The 12,685-nt window shown below is 41.4% G+C and overlaps 1 protein-coding gene across 3 annotated transcripts in view; it reads left to right on the forward strand.

The window, feature by feature from the left end:
• The window catches only part of LOC119481013 (ras-specific guanine nucleotide-releasing factor 1-like), a 41,030-nt gene that overhangs the window by 18,982 nt on the left and 9,363 nt on the right, over positions 1-12,685 (forward strand). For all 3 annotated transcript variants that reach the window (XM_037757695.1, XM_037757693.1, XM_037757694.1), the window contains 9 exons: positions 446-555; positions 765-883; positions 2,905-3,065; positions 3,549-3,612; positions 5,162-5,298; positions 5,616-5,698; positions 7,264-7,512; positions 10,540-10,916; positions 11,262-11,378. In XM_037757695.1, the coding sequence (XP_037613623.1) occupies positions 446-555; positions 765-883; positions 2,905-3,065; positions 3,549-3,612; positions 5,162-5,298; positions 5,616-5,698; positions 7,264-7,512; positions 10,540-10,916; positions 11,262-11,378 (1,417 nt within the window). The remainder of the gene's footprint in view (positions 1-445; positions 556-764; positions 884-2,904; positions 3,066-3,548; positions 3,613-5,161; positions 5,299-5,615; positions 5,699-7,263; positions 7,513-10,539; positions 10,917-11,261; positions 11,379-12,685) is intronic.

Here is a 12,685-nt window from a genome sequence, read left to right on the forward strand (position 1 = left end):
AAACTGGACGAATGATTTCTGGAAGATGGCTTTTATGTATAAAAACATTGACCGTTAATCGTGGCTCCCCCATCAGGGCAACAGGTGTAACATTTAAACACCAAAGTGCATCGTTTCATTATCTTTACAACTTTCATAGTTGCATCAGGAATGCAGCAGTTATGGCCGTTATGAAAAAATCTAAATCATGATCTTTAGTACGAATGCCTCTATTAGGCGTTCAATTTATTATTTATTTGTGTAAAAAACTATTTTACATTTTAAAAAATTGGTCCATTGTGAGACGTCAACATAGAGAACTTGTCCTGTGTTTCTTGATGTTCAGTAATGAGATGACGTGCAAACAGTCATAGCGCTTTTGCACAACAATCTATTCAAATAAACTGAGGTTCTCAACGCCGCATCAACAGCAGAACAGAAACATCGCTCTCTCTTTCTCTCTCAGATCCCTCGTTACATCCTGACGCTGCATGAGTTGCTGGCTCACACCCCCCATGAGCATGTGGAGAGAAACAGCTTGGACTACGCCAAGTCAAAACTGGAGGAACTTTCCAGGTAGATCTGCTGTCAGCCAGTCAATCAAGCAATTGAAAGTATTTGGTACATTGTGCTACAGTGTTTGTTACAACTCAAAGAAACTCAGTGTGGATGAATTAATACAGAGATGTCTATCAGGTTCATACAGGGACTTTGTGGAGGGATACTCTATTAACAATTAATTGAACTTGAACTGTGAAGTACCTGAATTCATTCTGTCCCTTCAGAATCATGCACGATGAGGTGAGCGAGACGGAGAACATCAGGAAGAACCTCGCTATTGAACGGATGATTGTGGAGGGTTGTGAAGTGCTGCTGGACACCAGTCAGACATTTGTTAGGCAAGGTAAGTCAAATTTACTTTTATATTGGTTAGTTTGCTAACTTTATGGTCAGAAAATACACTAAAGACAATTGAGGGTAAACGTTGTAGGAATTGAAGACTGAAACTCATTCATTTATTCAAATGTGTAGTTTATCTAATTAAGGAGGCCACATCTGAAGCCACAATACCTAAAGAACGGTCACACAACCAGCATTGGGCAATTTACTTGAAAACTGTGATCGATTACTTGTTACATATTACGAAAAAACAATTTAAAACGTCCAAAGTACTACATTACATTACACGTTACTTTACTTGTGTTACTCAGCTCAGCTCCGTCAAAGGTACTTTTAAACAACAAACACACACATGTTAACGTGGTAGAAATAGAAAACGAGATGTTGTAGTTTAACAAGCTTTTAAAAATTTGGACGGATTCATTGACCTTTGCCATGGTGACACAGCTTTCCAGAGGATCCGACCTCAAAAGTACTTTTACACCCCCCACTCTAAATAAAACTAGAACTCAAGTCCACGCGCCAAACTAGCATGTAGAGGTGGAAATCAACAATCACTTATATCGATCAGTTCAAGTCAAAAATTCAATCGCTGACTACATAGTTTGTTTACTTTATTTACTAAGCTAAGCAGACGCGTCACTGTTCAAATGCCCTTCAATGCATATGTCAGTAAGTGAACGCATCACCGATCATACCGCTGTGACTTTCAGTCGGATTCTGGTCCAAGCTGTCACGTTCAGTTCAATACAAAACTAGCTGCACAAGCACCGTACATAAGTTTAACAGCTTAGCAGCCTGTTATTGATGACAGAGTTATCAGATTATGATTGTTTCGCAGTCTTTTAATAGACTTTTAACGAGGAAGTAACGCACTGTGTATCACAGCTGAGCTGACAACGGTGCTCAGTCACCGGTGAGGGGAGTTCTACCGCTAAAAGCTACCGATTTGTTCAGTGACAATGGTGATTCGGAATAGTCAGTTCAGTTTAAAGATTCATTGTTAAAGATTTGTTTGTACCAGAGTCTCCGCTGAACGCAGAGAGACCAAACTGATAATTAACCCACCATCTATCTCCTGGTAAGACAGCAAACAAGCGGACCTCTAAATTTCAAAGTAACAAGCGTTACTGACATTAGTAACTGTAAAGTTATTATTGAGTTTCAAACTTTAATCCCTTACACTACTCGTTACTGAAAAAAAATCCCAATCACATTTCTGTAATACGTAAACACTGCATGCAACATAACTTGCAAAATGTAAAGCTGTTTTTAACTGGAAAATACTTTATATTATGACAGTTAATCAACATTTTCTTTTGGAAGTCATTAAAAACATTGGGAGTCCTTGTGATAGTGTCTTCATGGAAACTGTTGCATGAGTGAGCGTATAGTATGACTTCAAGTCAAAACACAAATGCACAATGTGTACTGTTATTATGAAATTGAAGAGCGATAAGCACGACCACCTGTGATCGACTTTATTGTCCCACATAGTCTTAAATGTGCAAAACAACATATCCAAAAGTAGGAATGTATTACAGTTAAATATGAATTCTTCAACATACATTAAACACCATCCTCACACATCTCTTCTGCAGCCTTTTTCTGTTGTGCTGCATCACATGTACGCTCACACAGATGTTCAACACTTTCCTCCATCTCTGCAGACATGTGAATAAAATCATCGACTATAGTGACGCACAAAAACAGGCCTGTTATGTATTTCACTGTAACTGCAAACTAAAAAACAACAGAAGTGTGAATGTTTACACACACATTTTACTCTGTGAATTTACAGCTACAGTAGGAGCAAACATGTTGTGCATTTGTCTTTTAACTGTCCACACCTGATTATACAAGGGTGTGTGGACCTTGCGCTACAGGAATAGCTGAGGGAGTGTCAATTAATTATTCCCATAAAAGGCTTTCGATGGTTAAACAACAATTACAAGATCAAGGTCAAAGTCAGATTTCATGTGTTTCCTTGTGCGTGGGTGCGTGCCTGCGTGTGATGCTCTACAGGTTCCCTGATCCAGGTGCCGATGAGCGAGAAAGGGAAGATCACGAGAGGCCGACTGGGCTCTCTGTCTCTGAAGAAAGAAGGCGAGCGACAGTGTTTCCTCTTCTCCAAACATCTCATCATCTGTACCCGTGGCTCTGGGGGAAAACTTCACATCACCAAGGTACAGTAGAGGACCTGATACTATAAATATACAACCTGATAAAGTGAGGTTAACTTTTTCTTAAATGAACCTACACAACAGATCAAACCTCTCTAAAATGATAGGAGCTAATTCAAACAATTTGGGAGTTTGGAATTACAATTTCCATGATTGAGGGGTGAGACATTGAAAATGAAAAGGTTGACAAAGCCTCGCACTTTGCCCAACTGTTACTGTATGTAGTATCATTATTTAAAATTTCATTTGTCAGTCATGTGTGTGTAAGTGTGTAGATACATTATCAAACTCTAAATTGTTTTTAATAAAAGTACATAAAAGAAGCATAGACTGACATGTGATGTAACTTGATAATTATCATTTATAATAATAATAATAATAATAATAATAATAATAATTATTATTATTATTATTATTAGTTTATCTTTTTTCTATTAGCTGGTAACAAACTGTATGTGACCTTGTGACCTTTCAACCCTGTCACAGAATGGCACGGTCTCGCTCATAGACTGCACACTGATGGAGGAGGCAGAGGGGACAGATGATGAGTGTAAGTTACTATGTTCAATATATTCAAATGTTCCTTAATTTGTATTATATGTACTGTATGTAGTAGTTGAAACATAAAACTATGCAGTTTTTCTGTTAAATCATTTGTGCCCAAAGACTATATTTAGTATGATGGGGAAAAAAGCCACAACATTTGTTCTGATTGGTCTAAAGTCTTAAAATTTGATACGGAGTTGCCCAAAGTAAAGGCAAGCATTTAACAGTACAACTTCGACATTTTTAGATCGCATGAAAAATCACATTTTAATTAATAGTCAAAGTCAGGATTTTTGAAAAATTAGGAAAAACACACCATTGTGTTTATTAAATGTTTTCCATATAATTGGAACTGCATATGTGTGCTTTTCTTTGATATTCAACTTATGAGTTTATAGATACCAAATACTTGTAGTTTCTGAGGTACAGATATTTTGTAATCATACTATATCTAATATTTGGGCACATGGGACGACTGTTTTTTCCTAAAATACGGAGTGTATTGCAAAAACAGTCGTCCCATGTGCCGAAGACTAGATACAGAATGATAAGAAAAAAACACTTTTCAGCCAAACAGTTTGATACATTTTTTATATTTCTTCACATTTGTGAAAGCCCAGAGAACATTTCCACAAAGGAAACAGGAACAGTTGTGGGCATATAGCTCAATAAACCACTGGACTCTGCATCACCATCTCTGAATATTTGCAAACTTTACCAAAGACAAACTGTAACTCAAAAACTCAAAACTCAAATTGTACTATTTTGTGCAGAGTGTTTCCCTAATGTTACCCTGACTGCTAGTACCCACTTCTCTACTACAGTAACTGTTGTGTTAGGAATAGCAAAAAAAACTAGCATTTATAATAAATCAGTACAATAAAACTGTAGATAAATAACATTGTTTTTCTGATGAGTTAAATAGTTTCTTTGAGCCCTTTGGATACAATTCTCCATAATAATCCTGTTCACATGACTAATCAGAGAGACCTGTAGACTGTTTTTCCTACAAAGATATTGTTTCTTGACTCGGCACCAACAAATGTAACCAAAACAGTCACGTTCATAATTGTTAACTGGTTGAAACGGTATTGGTTGCACATGATTTAATCAAGGAAACCACGATGGATCATCGTGAATAACAGTGTTGTGCTTTCACGGTGCTCTGCAGATAGAAATCTGCTGCTGCCTTTAGATGAATGTAGGGATTTAATTGTTCGTATAGTGTAACGTTTCTGTAGGTCAGCGTGGAAAGCTTTACTACTAATTTTTACACTTAACAATGTTGACCCCAATACACGTCTGGGAATGTCTAGAATGTGTGTCAATATTGGTAAGACCACGAAAATCACAACTGGACTCCCTATTACAGAGCGCGTTGATCATTTTTCCCCCTGTATCTCACCAGGACAAGATTCTCTGTATGACATCAGAGCTTTGAGCTACACTCAGTCACAAATAGAAAAAAAATACTGAACTTTGCTTAAGTGTTTGCTCTCAGTTTATTTTATCTTTCCCTGTAAAATTAAGGTTGTTAAATTTGTGCCTTGCAGCCAAAGGGGAGCAAAAGGATTCAGAGCACCTGGACTTTAAAGTGATGGTGGAGCCCAAAGACGTCCAGCCCTTCACCGTCATCCTGGTGGCTTCATCCCGACAGGAGAAGTCGGCGTGGACGAGCGACATCAGCCAGGTAAGCGTCCTCACCTGCGTGATTAAAGACTGAACAGACCCACAGCAGGATAATGAAGTGCTGATTTGACTTAAGTATCATTAGATGAGGGAGAGTTTATGTTAAAATTAAACTCATAAAATTAGAGGTAAGAATGAGGCTGCAAACATCTGACACCTCCTCTATAGAGTTACATTTCAGGACAGAAGGTAACCATTACAAAGATTAGATCAGAGCAGGCCTTATGGCCGTTAGGGGGTAGAAACTTCGGTCGTCCACAGGTTTGCTTTGTTGCACTCACAGAGAGCCTTTTCTCTGTCTGTCTGCTTGCCTTACAGTGCATTGACAACATCCGCTGCAACGGTCTGATGATGAACGCCTTCGAGGAAAACAGTAAAGTCACTGTGCCACAGATGATTAAGTGAGTGTCTGACACCACGCAGAAATGCACATACTGTATATTATACATGCACAAACAGAGATTGGCATTGGCACTACATAAATACATGACAAATGCATGAACATGTGTGCCCTAACTCTCACACGTTTGTACTTCTATACTTGTGAGGACTCCCAGTGACATAACATATTCTCCATGCTCTATCCTTAAAGGGATAGTTTGTGTGTTTTGAAGTGGGTTGTATGAGATACTTATCCATAGTCAGTGTATTATCTACAGTAGATGACGGTCAGCATGCCCCCAGTTTAGAGAAGCAGACAGGAATTACCAAACTGAACCAAAGCAAAGTACTGCTGTGGACGGGGCCAGCAGCAAAACGTATTTTAGCCACCTAAAAGAAAAGCCCACCTAAAAAAGTCAATATCAGTTTAAGTGTACACGATATTTAGAATATTTTCACCATTTTACCTTGCCGTAAGACAGACAGTCTATGTTTGCGACAGGGAACTGAAGCCGTTATGTATGCTCTCACCAAAGCAACCAGACTCTATTGAAAAAAACTGTAATTTTACCTCGCAGAACACGGGGGTTGCTGGTCTACCGCTGCCTCAATCGGTTAGTTTGTGTTATTGTGTGTCTTGGTTAGTTCGGATTCACCAATGTCACACAGTAGCACAAACAAACTAACCGATTGAGGCAGCGGTAGACCAGCAACCCCCGTGTTCTGCAAGGTAAAATTAAATTTTTTTTTCAATGGAGTCTGGTGGCTTTGGCGAGAGCTGGATACAGCGGCTTCAATTCGCCATTGGAAAGGGCCGTCTCACAGCAAAGTAAAGCGGCAAAAATATTCTAAATATAGTGTACACGAAAACTGAAACTGATTTTTTAAATCAGCCTTTCTTTTAGGTGGCTAAAAAACGTTTTGCTGCTGGCCCCGTCCACAGCAGTACATCGCTTTGCTTCCGAGCGGTAACTCCTGTTTGTTTCTCTAAACTGGGGGCGTGTCGACCATCATCTACTGTAGATAATACACTGACTATGGATAGGTACCTCATACAACCCAACTTCAAAACACCTAAACTATCCCTTTAACCATCACAACTACATGCCTAAACCCAACCTAAATCTAATGAGACCCTTAAACAGCCATTGAAACAAGTGAAAACCAGACATGTTTTTAATTTTCAAAAATCTCCTCACGCTAAGGTCTAAAATTGATCCTCTCAAAGATTACAAGAGCACACACACACACACACACACACACACACACACTCAAACAAACATGATTGATTGAATTGATTGAATGATTCAGTGGCCTCTTTCCAGCCTTCCAGTTCCCCGAATCACTTACAGTCTGTAGAGCCCAGTGGGCTGCATCAGTTTTTAGAGTTAAAATGAGTCTTTTCTGATCGTTTTGTAAGTGTTTTTTCCAGTGGACAAACTACCAAACCCATAGCAATGTTAATGCTCTACCAACTGACCCACACGTGACCAGAAAAGTGCACTGACTGGAGGTGGACTGCGTAAGTCCTGGGAGCTAAATCCCTGCGAGTCACATTCCTAACCTCAGTTAAACCCCAACGCAGGTCGGACACCAGCTTGTACTGCGATGATGTGGACATTCGCTTCAGCAAGATGATGAACTCCTGCAAGGTGCTGCAGATCCGCTACGCCAGCGTGGAACGCTTGTTGGAGAGGCTGACCGACCTGCGCTTCCTCTCCATCGACTTCCTGAACACCTTCCTCCACTCCTACCGCGTCTTCACCAGCGCTGACGTAGTGCTGGACAAGCTCATCTGCATCTACAAGAAGCCCATCAGTGCCATCCCAGCACGGTGAGTGATCCCCAGAGATTCCAAGAGGTTTAAGTTATGAGTTCACTGGTATGAAATCTTCACACTAACCCAACGTTTTATGTTTTGTTTTGCTTACTCTGTGTGTGTACACACATTGTTTTATTTGTTTGGTCATTTATTACACGAAAATGCAATTTCGTCACCTCATATTTACTGTACAGTGTGCCTGATTTTGATTCCTCATCTGTGGAATGTAGTCTTCAGCTGTAGTTCATAAAAAATGCCTTTAACGTTGATGTAACAGTTGCAAACACTGCTACAAAGGTGGGTCCTATTAGTCTGAATACCAGTTAGCAGCACTTGTTTAGCCACGCTAGAAGCTCAGTTAGTTGGTCCACCACCTTGATCCAGAATGAAATATCATTTATCTCTAAAACTATTGCATTTATTACCATACAGTTTTGTACAGATATGCATAGACCCCAAAGGATGAATCTTACTGACTTTGATGATCCTCTGACTTTTCTTTTAGCGTCATCATCAGGTCAGTTTCAATAAACTTTATTATCAAATACTCGCAAAACTTTTAACATTCCCATCTGCCTCAGCTGTAGCTAAGTATCAAATGTTAGCATGCTAACACGCTGAACTAAGATGGTAAAAATAGTACACATTATACCCATAGACTGTATATAAGAAGTGGACGTAGTCCCCCATTGGTTTGTGGACTGCTGTTTTGAAGCCTCGAGTTTGGCATTTTAGTCGTCACCATCTTGGTCTTTTGCAACCAGAGGTGACACGAGAGGGTGGAGCTAAGCACAACCGAATGCTGAATAAGACATTTTTAGGTGAGCAAAAAGGTTATAATTAACTTTCATAAACTGAAAACACACCATGAAAGGGTTAAAGTTGTAAATCAAAAACACGGACAACTCCCAGACCGGACAACGTCGTGGAAGCAACCTGTCAATCACAAGGTAGCAAAGCCCTAAAGCATACCCTGCTTTATGGTCTATTTGACTCTAAATGGGACCATAATTTACTAAATGAACATCATGCTGTATTGAAGAAGACTTGAAACTAGTGATAGAGACCATAAACTCATTTTTACAATGTTTACTGAGGTAATAAATCAAGTGAGAAGTAGGCTCATTTCCTCATAGACTTTTACACAATCAGACTTCTGTTTGCAACCAGAGGAGTCGCCCCCTGCTGGCTATTAGAAAGAATGCAAATTTAAGGCACTTCCACATTGGCTTCACTTCTCAGACCACGGAGTTGCCCACTGATTATACCTGCCAAACGTCAGCATGTTAGCATTTGTCGCTGTAACCATACTAGCTCAAAGTACCACTGTGCCTACGTATAGCCTCACTAGCTATAGGCAGCAAGCATGGCTGTAACTTAGACTCTGCATGACAACAGGTAAAGTGTCTCAACCAGCAGAAACAGCCGATCTCAAGCTAAAACAGAGGGCCTGTACATGGCCCACCTCTCTAGCAGTGTTGTGATTAAGTTACTTCAGAGTTACTGTAGTCCCTCTTCATGAAATGTTTCTATGTAGGAGAGCTAAAATGGTTTGTTACATTAAACTCCTCTGAGCACCTCACAGCGAGGCCAATCCATGTAGCTCGTAACAACTAAAAAAAGGAACAAAGTTTGAAATTTCAACACATTTTTCTCCTGAGGACGCAGCAACAGTGCTGTAATGGTGCAGTGAAAAGGTGGGACTTCCCCTGTGTCTGGATTTGTCTTTGCTCTCACGTGGACTGTCTGTAAGCAGCATGCTATCATAGCAACCCCGTCCAGGTGAGAAGGGACTAGAGGAGAGGCAACGAGAGGTCACACCAACACGTCCACTCCTCTTGTCTTCTGTCCACCATCACAGTTAATTGGGTCCTGCCTTGCGTCCACCCACATCTCCCTAACCCCTCCTCTTCTTCCTCATTCCTCTCTTTTACCCTTTTCCGTTCTCTCACTTTTATTTTTCTTTCCACGAGTCTGACCATTCCTCTCTCCGCTGCGCTGTCACCATGGCAACCCTTCACTCTGCTGCAGGACCCCACCCTCTCCCTCTCTCCTCATCTTCTCCCTCCCTCCCTCTCTCTCCCTCTCCCTCCCTTTCTCCCATCATCTGCAGCGGCTCTACGGTATTAAATATTGATGGTGGTGTTTTGCACCCAGACCCTGCTCTCCTCTCCTCCTCTCCTCCTCTCTCCTTCCTTCTTTTTGTCCTATACTCCTCTCTCTTCTCCTGCTCTCGTTTTTTCCTCTTTCCTGCTTTACTTGTGTCCTCTCTTGACTCTCCACTTTGCTTTTTGTGCTTTCTCATTTTCTTTTTGACTCCCTCTCCTCCGTCCTCTCAGCCTCCCCCATTTCCATATTTGCCATTCTCATCTCCTTTCTTTTGACTGTTTTGCAAATTTAGGCGAGGAGACACAACATGGCTGCAGCAGCTAACACCATACAGGGCTGGAGGCTTCCCATTCGCCCACTCCCAGCCAGCAGCCTTCGCTGTGGTGGAATCCATATCCACTATGTTGCTCCTCTCTCGCCCCCTCCCTCTTCGTCTCACTGTTTTTGCCCCTGCTTTTTTTTTTTTTGCACTGCACCTCTGTCTCTTTCTCCCACTTTCTCTCTCTCTCTCTCTCTCTCTCTCTCTCTCTGGCTCCCCTTTCCTCTCTGTTTCTCTCTCCCCATGTCTCTGTGGGCCTCCCCTGGGCTGGTTGCTGTTGGCAGCACCCGTGCCTCCCACACTGTCACTTGACATGCTATTTATAGGCCTTCAGAGGGGGTGGCTCTCAGTGCAAGGAGGATGCTGTCTTAAACAATGTAGCTTAAATAAAAGAGGCAGGAGCTCCCGAAGAGCCCTGTGGTTAATGTGTTCCCTCTCTGCTTCTGTGTACCGACACCAAGCACCCCCATTATCACCATTTCTTCCCTTTCCTCTCTTTCCTATTCAGGTCACTGGGAATAATTACTGATAATCCCAAAAGTGCTGTTTTTTTAGTAGTGAAAGATTCTTAATGTTCATCCTTCTGTCTTTCTTTCCCTCCTCTTCTGCAGTTCTTTGGAGCTTTTCTTTGCAAGCAGCCAGAACAACAAACTCCTCTACGGTGAGCCACCCACGTCGCCGCGTGCCAGCCGCAAGTTCTCCTCCCCTCCTCCCCTCTCCATCACCAAGACGTCCTCGCCCAACCGCCGTCGCAAACTCTCGCTCAACATCCCCATCATCACGGGGGGCAAAGCCCTGGACCTGGCTGCGCTCACCTGTTCTCCCAATGGCTATGCAAGCAGCATGCACTCCACCATGTCACCCTTCAGTAAGACCACCCTCGACATCAACAAGCTCTACGTGTCCAGCACCATGGCCAGCAAAATCCCCGATGAGGGAGAGGCCAAAACCGAAGGCAAGGCTGAGGAGTCTGTCCCCAACAAGCAAGGTCAGGATCACTGTCCGAGGGGTTTTGCTCAGTTTTAATGAGGTTCACGTGCAGCGTGGTAGCATTTTTACAAGCCCACTGTCATGCTCATATCTTGTATGTATCCTCTACTCAGCAACTTTTACTGTTCATCCCATTAAGGTTAAAGTGGTACTGAATATATTTTACATATGTAAGAGGTCTAAAGTAAAAGAAAAGTGTCTTTAAACAGTATTATTTGTCAGTCTTCTTTGCCCAATCTCATCATTCCCAGCTACCACCAAGCCCAACCCAGCAGTTATGCCCATCCATTTCTTCTTTACTGTTTTTGTTCTTGATTGTGAAACACTTTTTTTTTATGTCCAGATCTGTCTGTGAGAGAGGAATGTGATGAGGACCCAAGCCAGAATGACGAAACAGAAGCAGAAATGTCTCCTCCCAAATCACCATCAACACCTAAGAACGTCAAGTCAAAAAACTCTGGTGCAGTATGAGTTTGTCTTTCCACCACCGTGTTGTGACCCAGTGTCCCGTTAAAGCGCTTCTATGTCCGAGACCCTTTTAGAACATCTATCTTGTGATCTACTTTTGAATCCCAACCCACCAGTTAAAAAACAAACGTGTTGGCAAGTACGTTAAGTAACTTGGCGAGAATGTAAGAGCTGGCAAACTACAGTAGCTTAGCGCTAGTGACATACAGTACTTGCCAGTGGAGTGTCTTGGCCAATTAGAATATGACAAAATAAAATCAATAATAATAAATCAAATCAATAACAAGAACCATTAGTAACATGAGGCACATTTAACAGGCCCGCTATTCTTATATGTTACATCGCCTATGAGTACTTGAATGCATCATTCCACCTGAGAGATCACATGATTTAAAACCAGATAATATTAAATGAGCAGTCAAACTGAAATGAAATTAAATTAAAAAAGAGCAATTGTCCAGTTGAACGGCACTGAAAAGACCTGTAGCAGAAGTAACACCAGCCGGCATTCATATACAGGTCAGGCAGGATATTTCCTGACTGTTCAAGAGCCAGCAGTGACAGTAAAGTAGTGACTACACACAAGTATCAAGCGTAAAGCAATAGTACGACTTATTCACTTTCTTGTAGAGAGTTAGATGAGAAGATACCATTCTCATGCTGGTTAAGTTATCTCAGCATAAAGACTGGATACAGGGGGAAACAGCTAGCCTGGCTCTGTCCAAAGGTAACAAAATCCATCTACAAGCACCTCTAAAGCTCTCAAATTAACCATAACCCCCAGTAAAACCTCAACGTGTTGTTAGTCAGATGGGGGCTGGTGGTACCACGGTTTTGCACTCTGCGGCTCACGTTACCGCAGTTTCATAAGCGTGTCAACTACGGAGGCCTTCAGGTAACGTAAAAACGTGAAAGGCTCTCTCTAGTGCCAGTGTTTGATTTGTCCATTCTTGGCTACTGTAGAAACATGGCGAACTCTGTGGAAGAGGACCTGCTCCCTATGTAGATACAAACAGCTCATTCTAAAGAAAACACAATGATTCTTATTTTCAGGTGATTAAACACTAATGAAAACATACTTGTTAATATTATATTCCATTTCTGCCCATCAATCCCCTTAAATGTTACACACTGTTCCTTTAAAAGATGTCAACAAAGCAGGGAAACTGGCAGCTGTCTCAGAATAGAAGAAAAAGGTACATTTTAGGTCAGAATCACGTTTTCAGTGGAAATTAATAATATCAAAGGCAACATGAGGTGTCGGTGTAATTTTTAACATCAGATCCATTTTTGCCATCC

The sequence above is a fragment of the Sebastes umbrosus genome, chromosome 2 (assembly GCF_015220745.1).
Source record: "Sebastes umbrosus isolate fSebUmb1 chromosome 2, fSebUmb1.pri, whole genome shotgun sequence".
In the NCBI taxonomy this organism is placed as follows: domain Eukaryota; kingdom Metazoa; phylum Chordata; class Actinopteri; order Perciformes; family Sebastidae; genus Sebastes; species Sebastes umbrosus.